The sequence below is a fragment of the Pectinophora gossypiella genome, chromosome 26 (assembly GCF_024362695.1).
Source record: "Pectinophora gossypiella chromosome 26, ilPecGoss1.1, whole genome shotgun sequence".
In the NCBI taxonomy this organism is placed as follows: domain Eukaryota; kingdom Metazoa; phylum Arthropoda; class Insecta; order Lepidoptera; family Gelechiidae; genus Pectinophora; species Pectinophora gossypiella.
The window spans coordinates 6889283-6905796 of NC_065429.1; the positions used below are offsets into that span (position 1 = coordinate 6889283).

Consider the following 16514-nt stretch of genomic DNA (forward strand, 5'->3'; position numbering starts at 1 on the left):
AGTATAGATATTGGTCTAAAATTAGTAGGGTCAGAAGTACTACCAGCTTTAAACAATGGAATGACTTTACTGTGCTTCATTAAATCTGGAAACACACCATTGTCTACACATTTATTAAATATACATGATAGATAGGGAGCTATGCAATCAATCACGGAGTTAATGACTTTAACAGAGAGACCATGAAGATCTGCAGTCTTTTTGATTTCTAAAGATTTAAAAGCTCTTAAGACGTCCCTAGGACTCACGTGTGTAAATGTTAGTTTATCTACTTTGGACGTATCTATGTGCTCCCTTACAAGTGATTGAGCGAGTGCAGGAGATGACTTCAAGTCCTTGGTAGTCGAAAATGGAATGTCAGTAAAGAATTTTTCAAAAGCTTCAGCAACTTGCTTATCATTTGTGAGTAGTTTACCGTCAATTTGTAATTGATACTCGAGATCGCGTGCTTTGACTTTCCCAGTTTCGCTATTAATAACTTTCCAAGTCATTTTAATAATATCTGAGCTACCTTTAATTTTACTGCTAACAAACATTGCCTTCGCGGTAACGCAAACACGTTTGAAAACTTTTGAATACTGTTTTACATAGTCGTGAAAAGCTACGCTATGATTGTATGTTCTTTCTTCGTAAAGTTCATACATAGTAATTACACCTTTGAAAAACTTGCGTATGGAAACTTTGGTTATTCTATACTGGATTTCACTCGACAACACACACCCTTTCACATCACTTACACAAATTCAGTAGGTAACATAGTTACACTTTGAATCGTCTTTACATCAGTAAGTAAGTAGTAACCGGGACCAACGGCTTAACGTACCTTCCGAAGCACGGATCATCTTACTTTCTGGCCAATCAGGTGATCAACCTGTAATGTCTTAACCAAACCAGGGATCACAAAGTGATTTTTGTGATATGTCCCCGTCGGGATTCGAACCCAGAACCTCCGGGTCGTGATCGATCTACCACTGGACCACGGAAGCCGTTGGTTGTGACGAATATGATCAAAGTTCAATCAATCAATAATACTTTATTGCACAAGGATATATACAAAGGACATAAACATACGTATAAAAACATAAGCACAATAGGCGGCCTTATTGCAAAGTTCTATGGTTATAGCAAAGACAGAGGTCCCTATGCAGTCGTAAATTAATTATTTTACTTAATTAATATATTTGTTTTGTCTTGTTTTAGATCACACTGGCAGTATGAAGCGAGCAAGACACAGATGGCTGGGAATCACTATACTTTGTAAGTATTATTCATTTAGTACCGGGGTCGATTCCCGATGAAGACATTGTCGAAATCATGGTATAAGAAATCTAGGTATGCTCAAAAGTGACAGCTAACATTTCAAGGTTACCCTAGCTGACGTCATCCCACCCTGCGTTGCCATTTCGCTAAAATAAATTACCCACGACCAATGTTTTTTATATTTACTACGCAAAGAAATTTTGAACTTTTAGTAAAAGCTTCATCATCAGCCCATTAACGTCCCCACTGCTGAGGCACGGGCCTTCCCTATGGATGGATAGGGAGATCGGGCCTTAAACCATCACGCGGGCCCAGTGCGGATTGATGGTTATTAACGACTGCTAATGCAGCCGGGACCAACGGCTTAACGTGCCTTCCGAAGCACGGAGGAGCTCGAGATGAAAACTTTTTTTTTTGGTCACCCATCCTATGACCGGCCTTTGCGAAAGTTGCTTAACTTCAACAATCGCAGACCGAGCGCGTTAACCGCTGCGCCACCGAGCTCCAGTAAAAGTTTAATAATATTCAATAATTAAATGTACAATTAAAGGTTCAGTCACTGTGCCCGGCGAACTATTTGTAAACAGTGGTGAAATTATGAACCATTAGTTGTCAAATTAGTAAAATTTATATTTTTGTATTTGTTTTTGGTCTATTACAGAAACGACATGTAACCAAGTCTTAAGTGCTACCAGTTAATGTATTACTTTGCAAGAAGCTGATTGGACTTTTGTTCGTCTCTGGAATGTTGGAGATACCAATTTAATGGTAACACAATGGTACCACTTACGCCATTAAAAGGCTTACAATGGCGGCTTGTCATAGGATTGAGCATAGCTGGGTTTCTTATACACTTTGTGAGTCTATTTCATTCTTCTTCTATCATGTGGGTCATGAGGTGGATTACAAAACTCATCAACTCTAGTGTCAGGGTTATTATTGAGCCGCCAAAGGCTCATTCCATTTCATTGGCATTCATTTAATTCATCATTGCTAATTTAAGAGCCACGCCAGCGGCGACCCTATGGAGGTGCGGACGAAGACTGGTTCACCCTGGTCGCAAACTAACTTCATCGGGTTAGATTGAGATTGAGATTGAGAGAGGTTAGATTGCTCATACCGGGTGGCCGTAAACATTTTTTTTATTTTAAGGGGCTGAGGGGTGCTACTTTGAGGTCTGGCACCACCAAATTATTTTGTCAGAGCTTCTTCTTCTTATCGTGTCGATGGCAAACTAAATTGTATCGGCCCAAAACTTGGCAACAAGTATGGCGCTATCTGCAGCGCTCATCAGATCCTCCTGCGTACAGGTGTTGGGGCACGCTATTGTCGGTGTAGCATTCTCCGTGCAGTAGCACAAAAAAAAAGAACAGACATCATTTATTTATTTATTTATTTGGTCAACCAACGGCAAGTACACTGATACATGGTTACAGTTTGCAGTTAATACATATAAAAGATTCCCATTGACATTCAGAATTTGCCTTTCAACTGTTTTAAGACAGTAGTTAAACAAAGACTTTACAAATAAGGTTATTATAAAGTTAGTGATTATTTTGAAGATATGAATGCTTGGGATTAACTGTCTGAGAACTGATATTAGGCAGCTAAATTACTCAATTGTATACCAATATTTTACGTTTATTATTATTTATTTTTTAAAGAACGTCTAGGGCCCTGTGCCGAGGTATTTCTTGCAGCTTCTTTTCCCCGGCTATACAGGTTGTGAGAAGCTGCAGTATTTTTAGGCGGATGAGACGTTCGTTATGTAAAAATTGACGATTCAAAGTGTAACTATGTTACCAATTGAATAAAGATATTTTTGAATTTGAATTAAAAAACTAAGCGCCAAACGTCAAGCGCTAAGCGTCATTGATCGCCAAAGTAATGTTTTGCTCATCAACAGTGGAAAATTCTTGATACTTTAACTAGGTAACATACGAAATACAGATTTTGTTTGACAAGCATCATTAACCTTGGTAAACGCCAGACGATGTTTGACATTTCGAAGAAGACTTTGCCATTTACATTTAAGATTAATTATTATAATATAATATATTTGTACATAAAAGTGGTTTCATTACCATAACGGCCTCCGTGGTCCAGTGGTTGAGCGTTGGGCTCACGATCTGGAGGTCCCGGGTTCGAATCCCGGTGGGGACATATCACAAAAATTACTTTGTGGTCCCTAGATTGGTTATTACATTACAGGCTGATCACCTGATTGTCCGAATGTAAGATGATCCGTGATTCGGAAGGCACGTTAAGCCGTTGGTCCCGGTTACTACTTACTGATGTAAGTAGTCGTTACCCGAGTCATGTCAGGGGCCTTTGACGGCTCAATAGAAACCCTGACACCAGGATTGATGAGGTTGGTATTCCACCTCACAACCCTCGCGATAAAAGAGAAGATCCCGGAAATCACCCCCTGAGGAGATGAAAAGGGGATGGAATAAAGTGTTGATTACTTGGCCGGACAAATAGAGAGCGCTGAGGGCTCTCACCCAGAAAAACGTGCCGCGCGTGGGGACCCAGTGGCTATCTATGTTATTATTTTTTTCCTTGACCACACTTTTTATGCTTTTTACCTTATCAACTTTTCTTGGAAATAATTTGATGTCTTATGACTTAATCTTTCAAGGATAATTCTTATGACCTTTAACAGGAAAAGATCTTTAAACTTACATCATTCAATATTCGTAAGATATAGGTAATATACATACATACATAAACTCACGCCCGTAATCCCTAATGGGGTGGGCAGAGCCACAAGTAATCAAAGACAACTTGCAGCCACTGTTGATACGAAGTCCTAAGATGGATATGATGAACCTTACGGTGATATCAGCCTATCGCCCATAACATTAGTCCATCATGCTAGAGGACGCAATCCCTCTGTCGGTTTTTACGACATGCCCGGGAAGACAAGCAGCTGAACGTGTTCTATGTTTTTTATTTGCTCCCAGAGCAGCATAGAAGCACTTATAGGTAATATAAGAAACAGATAAAAAATATTGCTGTAAAAACGTAGGTAAAAACTAATATAAATTGGGCTTTTTTTATTTTCGTATCTAAACAAAAATAGATTCCTCTTCTTTTATTGTGGGTGTGTGACCAATCATATCATAGCCTAAGCTCACAACTATATCCCAATTGGGGTAGTCAGAGGTACATCCATCGCGAGATGAACTAAGTACCCACACCTCACTGAGTAACGACTACACACTTACATCAGTAAATAATAACCGGGACCAACGGCTTATTGTGCCTTCCGAAGTACGGATCATTTTACTTTCGGACAATCAGGTGATCAGCCTGTAATGTCCTAACCAAACTAGGGATCACAAAGTTCGTGCGTCACCCAATAGGGTCCACATAATATCAGCGTCGTGGTTCGCGCCGCGACTTGTGCTGAGTGAGGCCCTTTTATCTCAGGACGTCCACCACCACCTTATGATCATTTCGACTAACATCCTTCTTGCTTTTTTGTAATTGTTTTAGTGGAAATAAGATATGATATTGTTGTCTTTCTTTTTGTGTGTGGCGTCCTTTCATAATAAACTACTTCTATTCTATTCTATTTAAGTGATTTTTGTGACATGTCCCCACCGGGATTCGGGTACTCCAGATCGTGAGCCCAACGCTTGTTTGTACAGAACTCATACTTTTACAATCCATTAACACCAAAATTCTCTGCATCTTCCAGGCTTGACAGTCCTCGCCGTCCTACCATCCACATCAGCAGTCAAAGCCACGTCTCTGATCTTCGCGAAGACCACCAGCACTACAGCCGCGCCGGAGGAACCATCCGGACCCTCAGGGCCTGAGGATGGTGCACAGGTAAGACTGAAAGACTCACCTTAACATAACATAACATAACATAACATAACATAGCATAGCATAGCATAGCATAGCATAGCATAGCATAGCATAGCATAGCATAGCATAGCATAGCATAGCATAGCATAGCATAGCATAGCATAGCATAGCATAGCATAGCATAGCATAGCATAGCATAGCATAGCATAGCATAGCATAGCATAGCATATCATAGCATAGCATAGCATAGCATAGCATAGCATAGCATAGCATAGCATAGCATAGCATAGCATAGCATAGCATAGCATAGCATAGCATAGCATAGCATAGCATAGCATAGCATAGCATAGCATAGCATAACATAACATAACATAACAAACAAGTACTTTATTGCACAAACAGGATAAAACAAAATACAAAACTAAAGATAAATAGAATGAGTACAATAGGCGGCCAAGTAGCAATCTCTACCAGGCAACCTTTAAGTATAGGAGATATTGAATGTTATGTAATATAGCGGGTTAATGCAGCATGGGAATACTTGTACGTGTAAAAATAAATACACTTTCGACTACATAAACTACATAATAATAATACACATAATTATAATTGTTATAATAAATAAATATCACTACTTAAACTACTACATATACTATGGAAGAAAAAGGAGTAGATAGATTATGAAGATGAAGAGGAAGTAGAGGTAAGGAAATGGACCTTGAGTTGCCCTTACATAAATAGCCTATATACGTCCCACAGCTGGGCACAGGCCTCCTCTCAATCAACCGGAGAGGGTATGGAGCATACTCCTCCACGCTGCTCCACTGCGGGTTGGTGGAGGTGTTTTTACGGCTAATAGCCGGGACCAACGGCTTAACGTGCCCTCCGAAGCACGGAATCAACTTACTTTTTCGGACAATCAGGTGATTCAAGCCTGAAAAGTCCTTACCAAACAAAGGGCAGTCTCACAAAGTGATTTCGACAATGTCCCCATCGGGAATCGAACCCGGACCTCCAGATCGTGAGCCTAACGCTCTTACCACTAGACCACGGAGGCCCTTACCTATAATTAAATGTTCTTCTTTACATACAGGATGTTAGTGAACCGTACCGAATACTGAGGGGAATGATTCAGCTCATAACTCTGAGTTAATACCAACTGGCATTTTCCATCGCAAACTTATGGAACTGTAAATAATAAAAATAAAGGCCCCAAATCCCACAAAGACCTCCTAATTTTATTTTAAGTTATACCGGTCATTTTCTTATCCGTCGAAAAGGAAAGGGACGGGCGATTGACAACAGTTAATTTTAAAATGAATGAATAACACGGGCGAATAAAACAGGCATTTCGCTGATATGCAACCCGTTTGACGGGTGCTGTTATTGGCCAAAAAAATTTGCCTAAAATTGACGTGTGTTCCATAAATTTTATGCCTGTCGATTACCCGTCCCTTTCCTTTTCGACGGATAAGAAAATGACAGGTATAACTTAAAATAACATTAGGAGGTGTGTATTGGAATAAGCACCAAATATTTCTTTATGTAGTTTGATATATTTTTATTTAGGGCTATGTTTTGATTGGCTATTATTCAATTCTTATATTAAATATTTATATTTTTTGACACAACACCACAATGGGACTTGTGTTTGTTTTTTTTTTCTAAGTATGTTTTGGTAGCCTAGAATAATGAGAACATTTATCATTTAGTTATTAAACAAAATGGCCTATGTGGTAGTAACCACTTCAGAAATAAAAAATATTAGCAGTTTATTCTTCTTCTTATCGTGTGGGTTGTGAGGTGGAATACCAGCCTCATCAACCCTGGTGTTAGGGTCATGATTGAGCCGCCAAAATCCCCTGACATGGCTCATGTAACGATTACTCACTCATATAAGTAAATAGTAACCGGGACCAACGGCATAACGTGCCTTCCGAAGCACGGATTATCTTACTTCCGGACAATCATTACCTATATCTAGACAGGTCCTAGATTCTTCTAGCCCATTATGATGATGACCATCAAAATTTATAATAAACTGCCTAACATATTAAAAGAAGAAAAAAGTAACAATATCTTTATTAAAAAAATAAAAGAATTTCTAATTAAGTAATAAATGTTACTACAGCTCTAGTGAATACCTTAATGATACTGATGTTGCTATTTGAAAAGCTTCCTTCTCTCTTTTAAACTTCTATTTTGTTGTGCCCGAAAGGGTCTGTGATACGAAACTCATAATAATATGTACCTAACTTACAAACTTGTACACCATCATAGTATGCAAGTAAAGAATATTGAATTTGAATTTGAATTATAAACCATATATAATTATTATTATTTTGTTTATTTGTTTTATTAAGTATTTATTATTATTTTCATTCTAAACCTGTTTATTTATTTAATTGCGGGGTAAATTTAAATTGGGTTACGCACTAAAAATAAAAATACATCGTTGCAATTTTGAATTTGAATTTTCATTTCCTTTTTTGAATTCCAGGTTGAAACAACAGCGGAGGGCGCGGAGGGGGCTCCAGCAACCAACACAACCAGCAAGCTGTCAGGCAACCCACAGATCGATTACATTTACGACCCGAACCTGCCTAGAGAATTGAATGGGTATGTATTAAAAACGACCTCAACGGTTGCAGAAGCGAAATGGTAGCCATCGGTACGGCAATGCAGGACGAAAGCAGCAAGTCACAGTGACTGTAACCTGTCAGTACTATTCATAGACAAAGGACAAGAGTCCTAGTACGGCTTTGAGATAGACTACTCTGGGCGCCATCCCACTCGCGTCAGACAGAGTATTGCGGGGCGGAAAGCAAGAGGGAAACCACTGTTCTATTTTTCCCTAAAAAAGTAGCATGGAGAATGCTACACCGACAAGAGCGTGGCACTTAAATTAGTGACGATGTATTAGTTTCAAGTCTAAACGCAACTTTTGATGCGAGGTCGATGACATATCTCGCCAACCCCTTGTGTCAAGATTCAAAATTACTTACACATCGAGCTTTCTATTAGACCAACGTGATAGGTGGTGAGCCGTATCGCCGTCTATAATAGTTGAGCTAATTGTGATAATGAATACCACACTCTCCGTTTGATAGGCTATAACTGAAAAGTATCGGCGTCCGAAGGACGTAATATACGATCCCGACGACCCGATTACTCTAGCCATAGAGGCAGCCAATCAGCTCGCGACACCAAACACTTCAGGACCCCGATACCGACGTCGACGATTTTCCTCAATCAGCGCTTATCGCTATCGACCCACTAGAGTCGATTTATTCTTTCTAATATTTTTCCTCTCAGACGACGCCCTGAGCCGAGGTTCGCGCCCAACTGGGTACCCTCAGGCCTGTTGTCTTAAACGTTGTACCGTGAGGAGTGCTGAACCATTTGTCCGGTCAAGTAGTTAATGCCATCTGCGGCAAACTTACAAATCACGTAAAAAAAGGCTATAACTTAAACATACCTACTGTTTTTTTAATGTTATTTTTTTTACTTTCAGGTACAATCTATCAGACTACCCGTTCTACGAGACAGTTCCTCCGCCTGAGACTATCGACTTCAAATGCGATGGTCTTCATGACGGCTTCTATGCTTCTGTGCCTCATAAGTGTCAGGTAAGATTATTCATTCTACTATCTCATAATACAGGGTTTTAGTGACATCGTAACATAATATACTGAGGGGGATGAGTCAGCTCATTATTCTAAGTTAATATCAAGTGGAAATTTCCGTCGCAAAGGTATGGAACTGAAAATAATTGGAAAAAAACACAACATTTTTAAGAACTTTCCGACAGAACAATCCACTTGATATCATCTGAGAATCATTTTTTGTTGTCACTAACATTCTATCTACCAGTATGTCTAATTGTATGTACTTGTATGGGATGTAAGTGACATCGTAACAAATACTTAGGGGGATGATTTAGCTCATTATTCTGAGATAATATCAAGTGGAATTTTTCATCGCAAAATTATAGAATCGAAAATTATTAAAAAATCATGAAATTTTGTGACGGAAAATTCCACTTGATATTTACTCAGAATCATGGTCTGAATGAACCCTCTCAGTATTCGTTACGGTGTCACTAACACCCGGTATAGTGGTACAGATCGACTATGAAAGTAAATGAAATTTATTAAGTATAGAAATTATCAACCATATTATTATGATTTATAACCATATTATTATTATTATATCCAAACAAAAACACTAAAATTAAAAAGTATTTTGTACAACGTAGCTCTAAATAAGCAGATGAAGAGTTTAATTTAAATAAAAATAAAAAAGAAAACAAAAAAAAAAAAACAGAAAATACCTTAACTAAACATTGTAGTAAGGATCCCTGCTTAGTCAAACAGGCCCCCCCTCGCCTCACCCGGCGCAAAGGTCCCCCATAACACTCACCGCGTTGCCACGTTGAATGGCGATGGACAGCCTTTGCATCAGGTAGGCCCCGGAGCGAGCATCACATCCCCTCTCTCGTAACCGACGCCCAATCTCCTTGACAAAGTTAAGGGCGTCCGATCCCCAACATCCCGTCGTCTCGAAGGCCAAAGGGACAAAGTGATTTATTATGAAATTTATTATGGTAGATGTAAGTAAAGGAAGATCGCCCAGCATTAGTAGCTTACGAGTACTTTATGTAAAAAAGCTTATTTAAATTATTTGTGCTGATTCCAGTACCCGCCATCTAATTTTATTTTAAGTTATACCTGTCATTTCCATATCCGCCCAAAAGGAAAGGGACGGATAATCGACAGGCGTAAAATTTATGGAACACACGTCATTTTTAGACAGATATTTCAAAAACTCTCCTCTCCAATGTTACAGGTCTACCACCACTGCCTGTTCGGCACCAGATACGACTTCCTCTGCGCCAACTACACAGCCTTCGACCAGAAGACCTTCATCTGCCACTTCGTCTCCGAAGTAGACTGCAAGAACTCTCCCAATTATTTTAACAGGTAGCCACATAATCGCTCCTATCGTGTGCGTTGTGAGGTGGATTACCAACCTCATAAACCTTGGTGTCAAGGTTATTATTGAGGCCCCTGAAATCATACATCAGTCAGTAGTGCCTTCCGAAGCACGGATCATCCTACTTAACCTAACGTTTATGAAACGTCTTAAGCCTAAATAAAGATTGTACCTATCTACTTTCAATGTTATCAGCCTACAACGTCTTAACACCTGACACCAGGGTTGATGAGGTTGGTAATCCACCTCACAACCCACACGATAGAAGATGTCTTAACACTTTCAAGGACAGAACGTTTAATGACGATCCGATTCCAAGGTGTCATACTACCTATTATGAACCATCGATGACCCATGGTCTCTGCCCGTGAAAGTTTTAACCAAACCAGGGCTCACAAAGTTATTTTTGTAAAATGTCCCCAATGTCCCGTACCAAGAATCAAAAAATAAATTCGTTAAAAATTTTGACGAAACACATAGTTACATTTTTTTAAACGTTTTAGAAACGAAGCCCTCTACAAAGCAACTACAGCTGCGACCCCGCCTCCACCGCCGTCGACCACCACCACAACGACTCCTGCGCCGCCGCCTCGCCCGCCGCGCCGCCGCCGCCCTTACTATCGATACGAATATGACGACGACGAGTACTATGATGAATACGATTATGAAGAGAGGTGAGTCACACACACTCTCTCTCTCTCTCTCTCTCTTTATTTAAGAGCTGCGCTCTTGTCGGAGCAATCGCCATTCCTCTCTTCTTCCCGCCAAAACCTTCACCTCCTTCACATTGTCTATCTCTCTCTAAATAGAGCCAGGCTCTTGTCGGTGAAGCTCTTTCCAGAGAGAGTCACATACATCATCATTTATACCCAAAATGACGACGACATAGTGACTAAGATTGAGAAGGAAATGTTAAGTTGGTTTGGACACGTAGAGCAGATGAAGGTAGGATTCCGAAAGCGGTATATAAAGCGAAGGTTAATGGTACGGCTGGCAGAGACGATTTTTTTACAGGCTGTGAGAAACTGCAGTAGATTTAGGCGGATGAGACGTCCGTTATGTAAAAATTTACGATTCAAAGTGTAACTATGTTACCTATTGAACAAAGATATATTTGAAATTGAATTTGAATTTAAATTTTCAGAGGGCGCGGCCGCGGTAGGAGACCACAAAACAGAAGACCAGGCAAAGGAAGGCCGTACGAATATGATGATGACAGGTAATTGAATTATCTTCTTCTTCTATCGCGTGGGTTGTGAGGTACTAACGAACCTCATCAACCCTGGTGTCAGGAATTGAGCCCCAAAAGGCCCCGACATGCCTCATGTAACGATTACTCACTTACAACAGTAAGTAGTGACCGGCTTTTTTACTTTCAAAATACTAAACAATTATTTAAAAATTCACAAATTGAAAAAATACTTAATTTCCAGATACGAAACCCGTCAAAGACCAAGAGACGACCCGGAAGAAGAATACGAAGACAGGAGGCCCTACGAGGACCGTAGACGACCAGGGAAACGGACATACTACGACAGAGAACGCCCTGAGAGGCCTGAGCGGCCTGAACGCCCAGAACGCCCTGAGCGACCAGAACGCCCGGAGCGCCCCGAGCGCCCGGAGAGAAGACCTTACGACGATGAAGAAAGAAGACCAGGTTTCAGAGCAGGAAATCGCAGACAAAGACCCAGAGATGAAGATAGATACAGAGTTGACGATGAAAGACCCAGAGCTGGACAACGAGATCAGAAAAAAGATGAAGGTCGAGTAAGAGACGAAATCAGACCCAGAGATGAAGTAAGAGCGACTGATGAAAGACCTAGGGATGAAATAAAACCCAGAGATGAATTTAGGCCAAGGGATGAAATTCGACCTAGGGATGAAATCCGGCCTAGGGATGAGATCCGACCTAGGGACGAAATAAGGCCTAGAGATGAAGTCAGACCAAGAGAACCAATTAGACCAAGGGATGAAATTAAAGGCAGAGATGAAGTCAGGACTGAGGTGAGATCCAGAGATGAATTACGACCTAGGGACGAAATCCGGCCAAGAGACGAAAAACGAGGACCAGAAGAACCTAGAATTCCAAGACCAAGGGATGAGCGCAGACCTTCAAGAGATGAAGTCGAACCCAAAAGACCCAGAGATGATCGCTACAGTGAAGGCAGACGGTACAGAGAAGACCGACCTTACAGAAACCGTGATGACAGAGACAGAGAACGCCCTTACAGAGACGATGATAGACAAGAGGAAAAAAGACAATCAACTGCCCCAGAAACGCCTTTAGTCAAACCAAATGGTCACGGGATATTCAGTCAGCCACGAATGGCGCCGAAGATAAAACGCCCTGTGCCAGCGAAGGAAAAAGATAAGTATGGATATGTGCCTGTAACGACTACGAAGGCGCCGCCAAAAGATGATGAATATTACGATGATTATGAAGATGAAGATACGAGCAAGCCATCTTCGTCTGGGAAAAGTAGTACAGTAGAAAAGAGACCACGGCCTGAGCCTGTGGATAAGCCGAGCTTCAAGCCATCCAGGCCTCACAGAAGGCCAGCGGAATACAAATCAAAGAAGCCCTATGATGACGAATATGACGATGATGGTAAAAGTCAAAGATACTACCAAGTCAGGAGCAAAGAACCTGTAAAAAAACCTGTAGACGAAGAATATTATGATTACGATGACAAAAGAGACGATAGGCCGAAGCTTTTTGAAGAAGACATAACATACAAAATAAAAGATTTGAAGCCGAACGTGAAAGTGGTGAAGCGACCTTTTTTACCGTCTCGGGGTGGTAGCCCTTACTTGCCTAGAGGCTTGAGCCCCGTTGGAGGTAGAAACATGAGTTCCCCTCTAAATACCACCCCTAAACCTACCACAACCACTTCTACAACTACAACAACGACTACTACAACTAGACCTACAACTAGACCTCCCACTACTACAACTACAAGACCTACAACAACCGCTAGATACTTAACAACAACAGCACAACCTACTACAACAGTTTACACAACAGAAGCACCAACGAAACAGACAACAACAGTAGAATACGAAGAGTACTATGACGAAGATGAAGCTGAAGACTACGATACTAAACATAAATCAACAACGACTGTTGAATCTGAAACACTTGAACAACTAACAACAAAAGAGCCTGAAGTAACACAAACCAACAAGCCTGTTACCACAACAGAGTATGTGACAACAGAAGAGAGAGCTAAGAACTTAGCGTCAAAAGTTTTGAGTTCATATAATGATAATTATGAAGCAATACAGAAACAATTACAGAGTACTTTATCACCAGGTGACTATTTAAAGCCTTACTTGTCTACTCAAGTGCCTAAAAGCCATAAATATAACACAGACGTGCCTAGACCCGTTCCTAAGGAGCCTAGTCTAGATTTCTTCGAACCAACTCAGGACGACACAGAAGATTACTTTGAGCCTAAGGAACGCATACCTGTACCTCGCGAGCCTCAACCACAGCAACAGCCTAAAACAGAAAAACATCAACCAAAACCGGAGAATGTCCAGAAACCTGAGACATATCAGCCAAAATTGGAACCGTATCAACCAAAACTAGAACATTATCAACCGAAACCCGAAACCTATCAGCAGAAAGAATCATACAAAACAACATACAAACCCAAACTTGAAGAGCAAACGTTCAAGCCAATAGTCAAACCCCAACCTAAACCAGACATATCCAAACCTTACACTGCAACAGGCAAGCCTATTTTAGAAAACATCTCTATCAAGCACAACTTAGCAGATTCCATTGAAAATGAGTACGAAGACATCCGTCTAAACGAGGCACTTGCACCGAACTTGCCGCCAACTGTCAACGTTAGGACTCCAAGTGGGTTCGTGGTGCCAGTTGAGAGAGATTACGCCTATTCCAGGTTTAGAACTAATTTACAACAAGAACCCCAGTACGCTGCGTCAGAATTGACAAGCTTTCAGCTACGAAAGCGCCCACAGATATCTGGAGTTAGCATAAGAACACCGAACTCGTATTATTTACAACCACAGAGGTTGTATGATGACGGAATTGTAAGACATCCAAGGCAATTGATATATAGACAAGTAATACCTTCTGGTGTATATTAAAGTGTGATGTAATTAGCTCTTTAAATTAAGGTCTATCGTGAGTTTTTTACAGGCAATAAAACTGAGGTAGCGATGTTGCAAAATCCATAGCATTATCCCGTTTTTTTCACAGGGTCCGCTTGCCTAACCTGAAGACTTGACATGTCCGGTTTTTTATAAAAGCGACTGCCTTTCTGAACTTCTCACCCGCGAAGGGATAACCAGCCCAATATAAGTTAGGTCACTAAAAATTCATTTCTCGGGTTGTGAGTTTCCTCACGATGTTTTTCTTCAAGCGATTTTGCATAATAAATTAAGTAATATTCTAATTCGTTAGACAACTACGGTGCAACTTTTTTATGTTACATTCTAAATATGAAATTATTTTTAGTAATTTTTCCATTGTGTTTGTTCCTTTTAAAGTGCAAGGATTTATTTATAGAAACATATTAAACAAAAAAAACTACAAAACATAAAAATTGAACAACTACTAGACAATATTTCCAAATTACAAACAAAAGAATAAAAGTAAAAAGAAATTAAGTGCAAATTCGAAGCGCCTTTCTCGAAATGGGGCACGATCAATATAATATAATAAGTATTATAATTATTTTCACTTCAATTCAATTTATTCTTGTTTTAAAAACTTATCTTTGTCTCCTTACAAGTTTATTAAATTAGGTCCCAAATTATTTCTAAAGTAACACGTTCATTGTGTAACTGAAAATTAAATATCAACCCCTCACGTGCAATGTTATTTTTAGATAAACACGGCATGAAAAAATGTGCCCCACATATGGTTCATGCAGGTATGAATTTCAAATTTCATGCCTCATATGTGGTTCATACACAGTGAACGTATTAAAGCTGAAACTTTGAGAAAACTATAAAAACCTCGAACAAAGTGTTTGTATAATCTTAAACAGCGCCACCTAGCGAATGACGGTTATAATTTATAGAAAACTCACGGTAGACAAAGCCACTTGGACAATTGGCGTAGTGTTTATAAGCTCTTTAGCCGAACTTAGACGATTTTTATAGTTTAGTCGCGACTTGTTTAATCGTCAATCTCACTCGAAGTGATGAAGATTTATTGAAGGACTTACCAGGCGACGGTCCTCAGTAAGAATATAGATGACACTGTACAGACTAGCTTTCGTTTAATCTTCGTTTAATTTCATAGATAACAGAGATATCCATCTTTTATCTTTATTTTTGGGTATAAATGATGACCCTTATGTTATTACACCCAGGCTCAATTAAGAATTTTTCATTTCCTGACCCAAATGATGATAATACACTCTAAAACCGATAGATGGCGTTGTCATCTTTAGTAACAAGTAAACTAAACACTCGACTAAACTACATAAATCGTCTAAACATGGCACTAACTAACCATTGGGTGTAGGTAGCCCAAATCGGTTTAAATAAAAGCCTGTAGGTTTTAATAAAACAAAAAGAAAACGCTACAGGTTTTTGTGAAAAAAAAACGAACTAATTATGTTAGTCATTTTAATTTTAACATTGTAAATTAAATAATTTAAGAAAGATCATTTTTTTTGAAAATTATGTCACTGCCAATCTGTATTTATAGATAAATATTTTTTTTTTTATTAAGGACCTTCAAAATACTCTAAGTTACCCTATTTTTAAGGAGAATAAAATAAAAAATATATATGTATTTTCTGAGTTACCTGTTTCGTTACTGAGCACTGAATGTTTTTTTATTTTTTTATACGGGCGCGAGTGGTTGAATTTTGTAATTACACTTAAAAAAGTTATTTTTAAGACAAATTTCTTAAAAAATAATAAAATGGTTGTAAAGTGAATTGTTGTTTTTGAAATCATTTAATATATCCCGTGTGGTTTTTTCCGAAGGGCAAGGCACAGGGAACTATGCCCATACAGCCAAGTCTTAGGTATTTTTTTCTTCATGATGGTGTTTACAGGTATTAGCACCAATATGGTCGTAAGGCCCAAAGTCCTTTTAAAATCCAAATCCCATTGTTTAACTATTGTGTCTGGAAATCCGGGCCTTACGAGGTTAATAAGAAATGGACTGAAAATAAGGACGCAGTCGCGCTTTCCAGACTGGCTCAGAATAGGAAAGACTTTGCGGTGGTGGTCGCCGACACGACGCCTGATAGAGCATGGCAGTGTTAGAAGAAGAAGTCGTGTGTTTAGTAAATAAATAAATAAATAAACTTAATTTTACTTAAAACAGGGTTCAGACATAATTTCTTAGTATAAGTAACGCATTATAAACTTAGTCTAGTGTTCACTAGTATCTGAACTAGGCCGAGCCTGTATCTCAGATACTAGTCCCTTCCTTGTGTACAATA

The 16514-nt window shown here is 39.5% G+C and overlaps 1 protein-coding gene across 7 annotated transcripts in view; it reads left to right on the forward strand.

Annotated features, from left to right (window-relative positions):
- The window catches only part of LOC126378342 (serine/arginine repetitive matrix protein 2), a 66717-nt gene extending 50716 nt beyond the window's left edge, over window positions 1–16001 (forward strand). For all 7 annotated transcript variants that reach the window (XM_050026607.1, XM_050026605.1, XM_050026608.1 and 4 more), the window contains exons 3-10: window positions 1201–1257; window positions 4967–5100; window positions 7580–7698; window positions 8594–8708; window positions 9928–10061; window positions 10578–10748; window positions 11219–11293; window positions 11508–16001. In XM_050026607.1, coding sequence (XP_049882564.1) covers window positions 1215–1257; window positions 4967–5100; window positions 7580–7698; window positions 8594–8708; window positions 9928–10061; window positions 10578–10748; window positions 11219–11293; window positions 11508–14193 — 3477 coding nt within the window. In that variant the 5' untranslated portion in view covers window positions 1201–1214 and the 3' untranslated portion in view covers window positions 14194–16001. The remainder of the gene's footprint in view (window positions 1–1200; window positions 1258–4966; window positions 5101–7579; window positions 7699–8593; window positions 8709–9927; window positions 10062–10577; window positions 10749–11218; window positions 11294–11507) is intronic.
- Window positions 16002–16514: the final 513 nt, after the last annotated feature.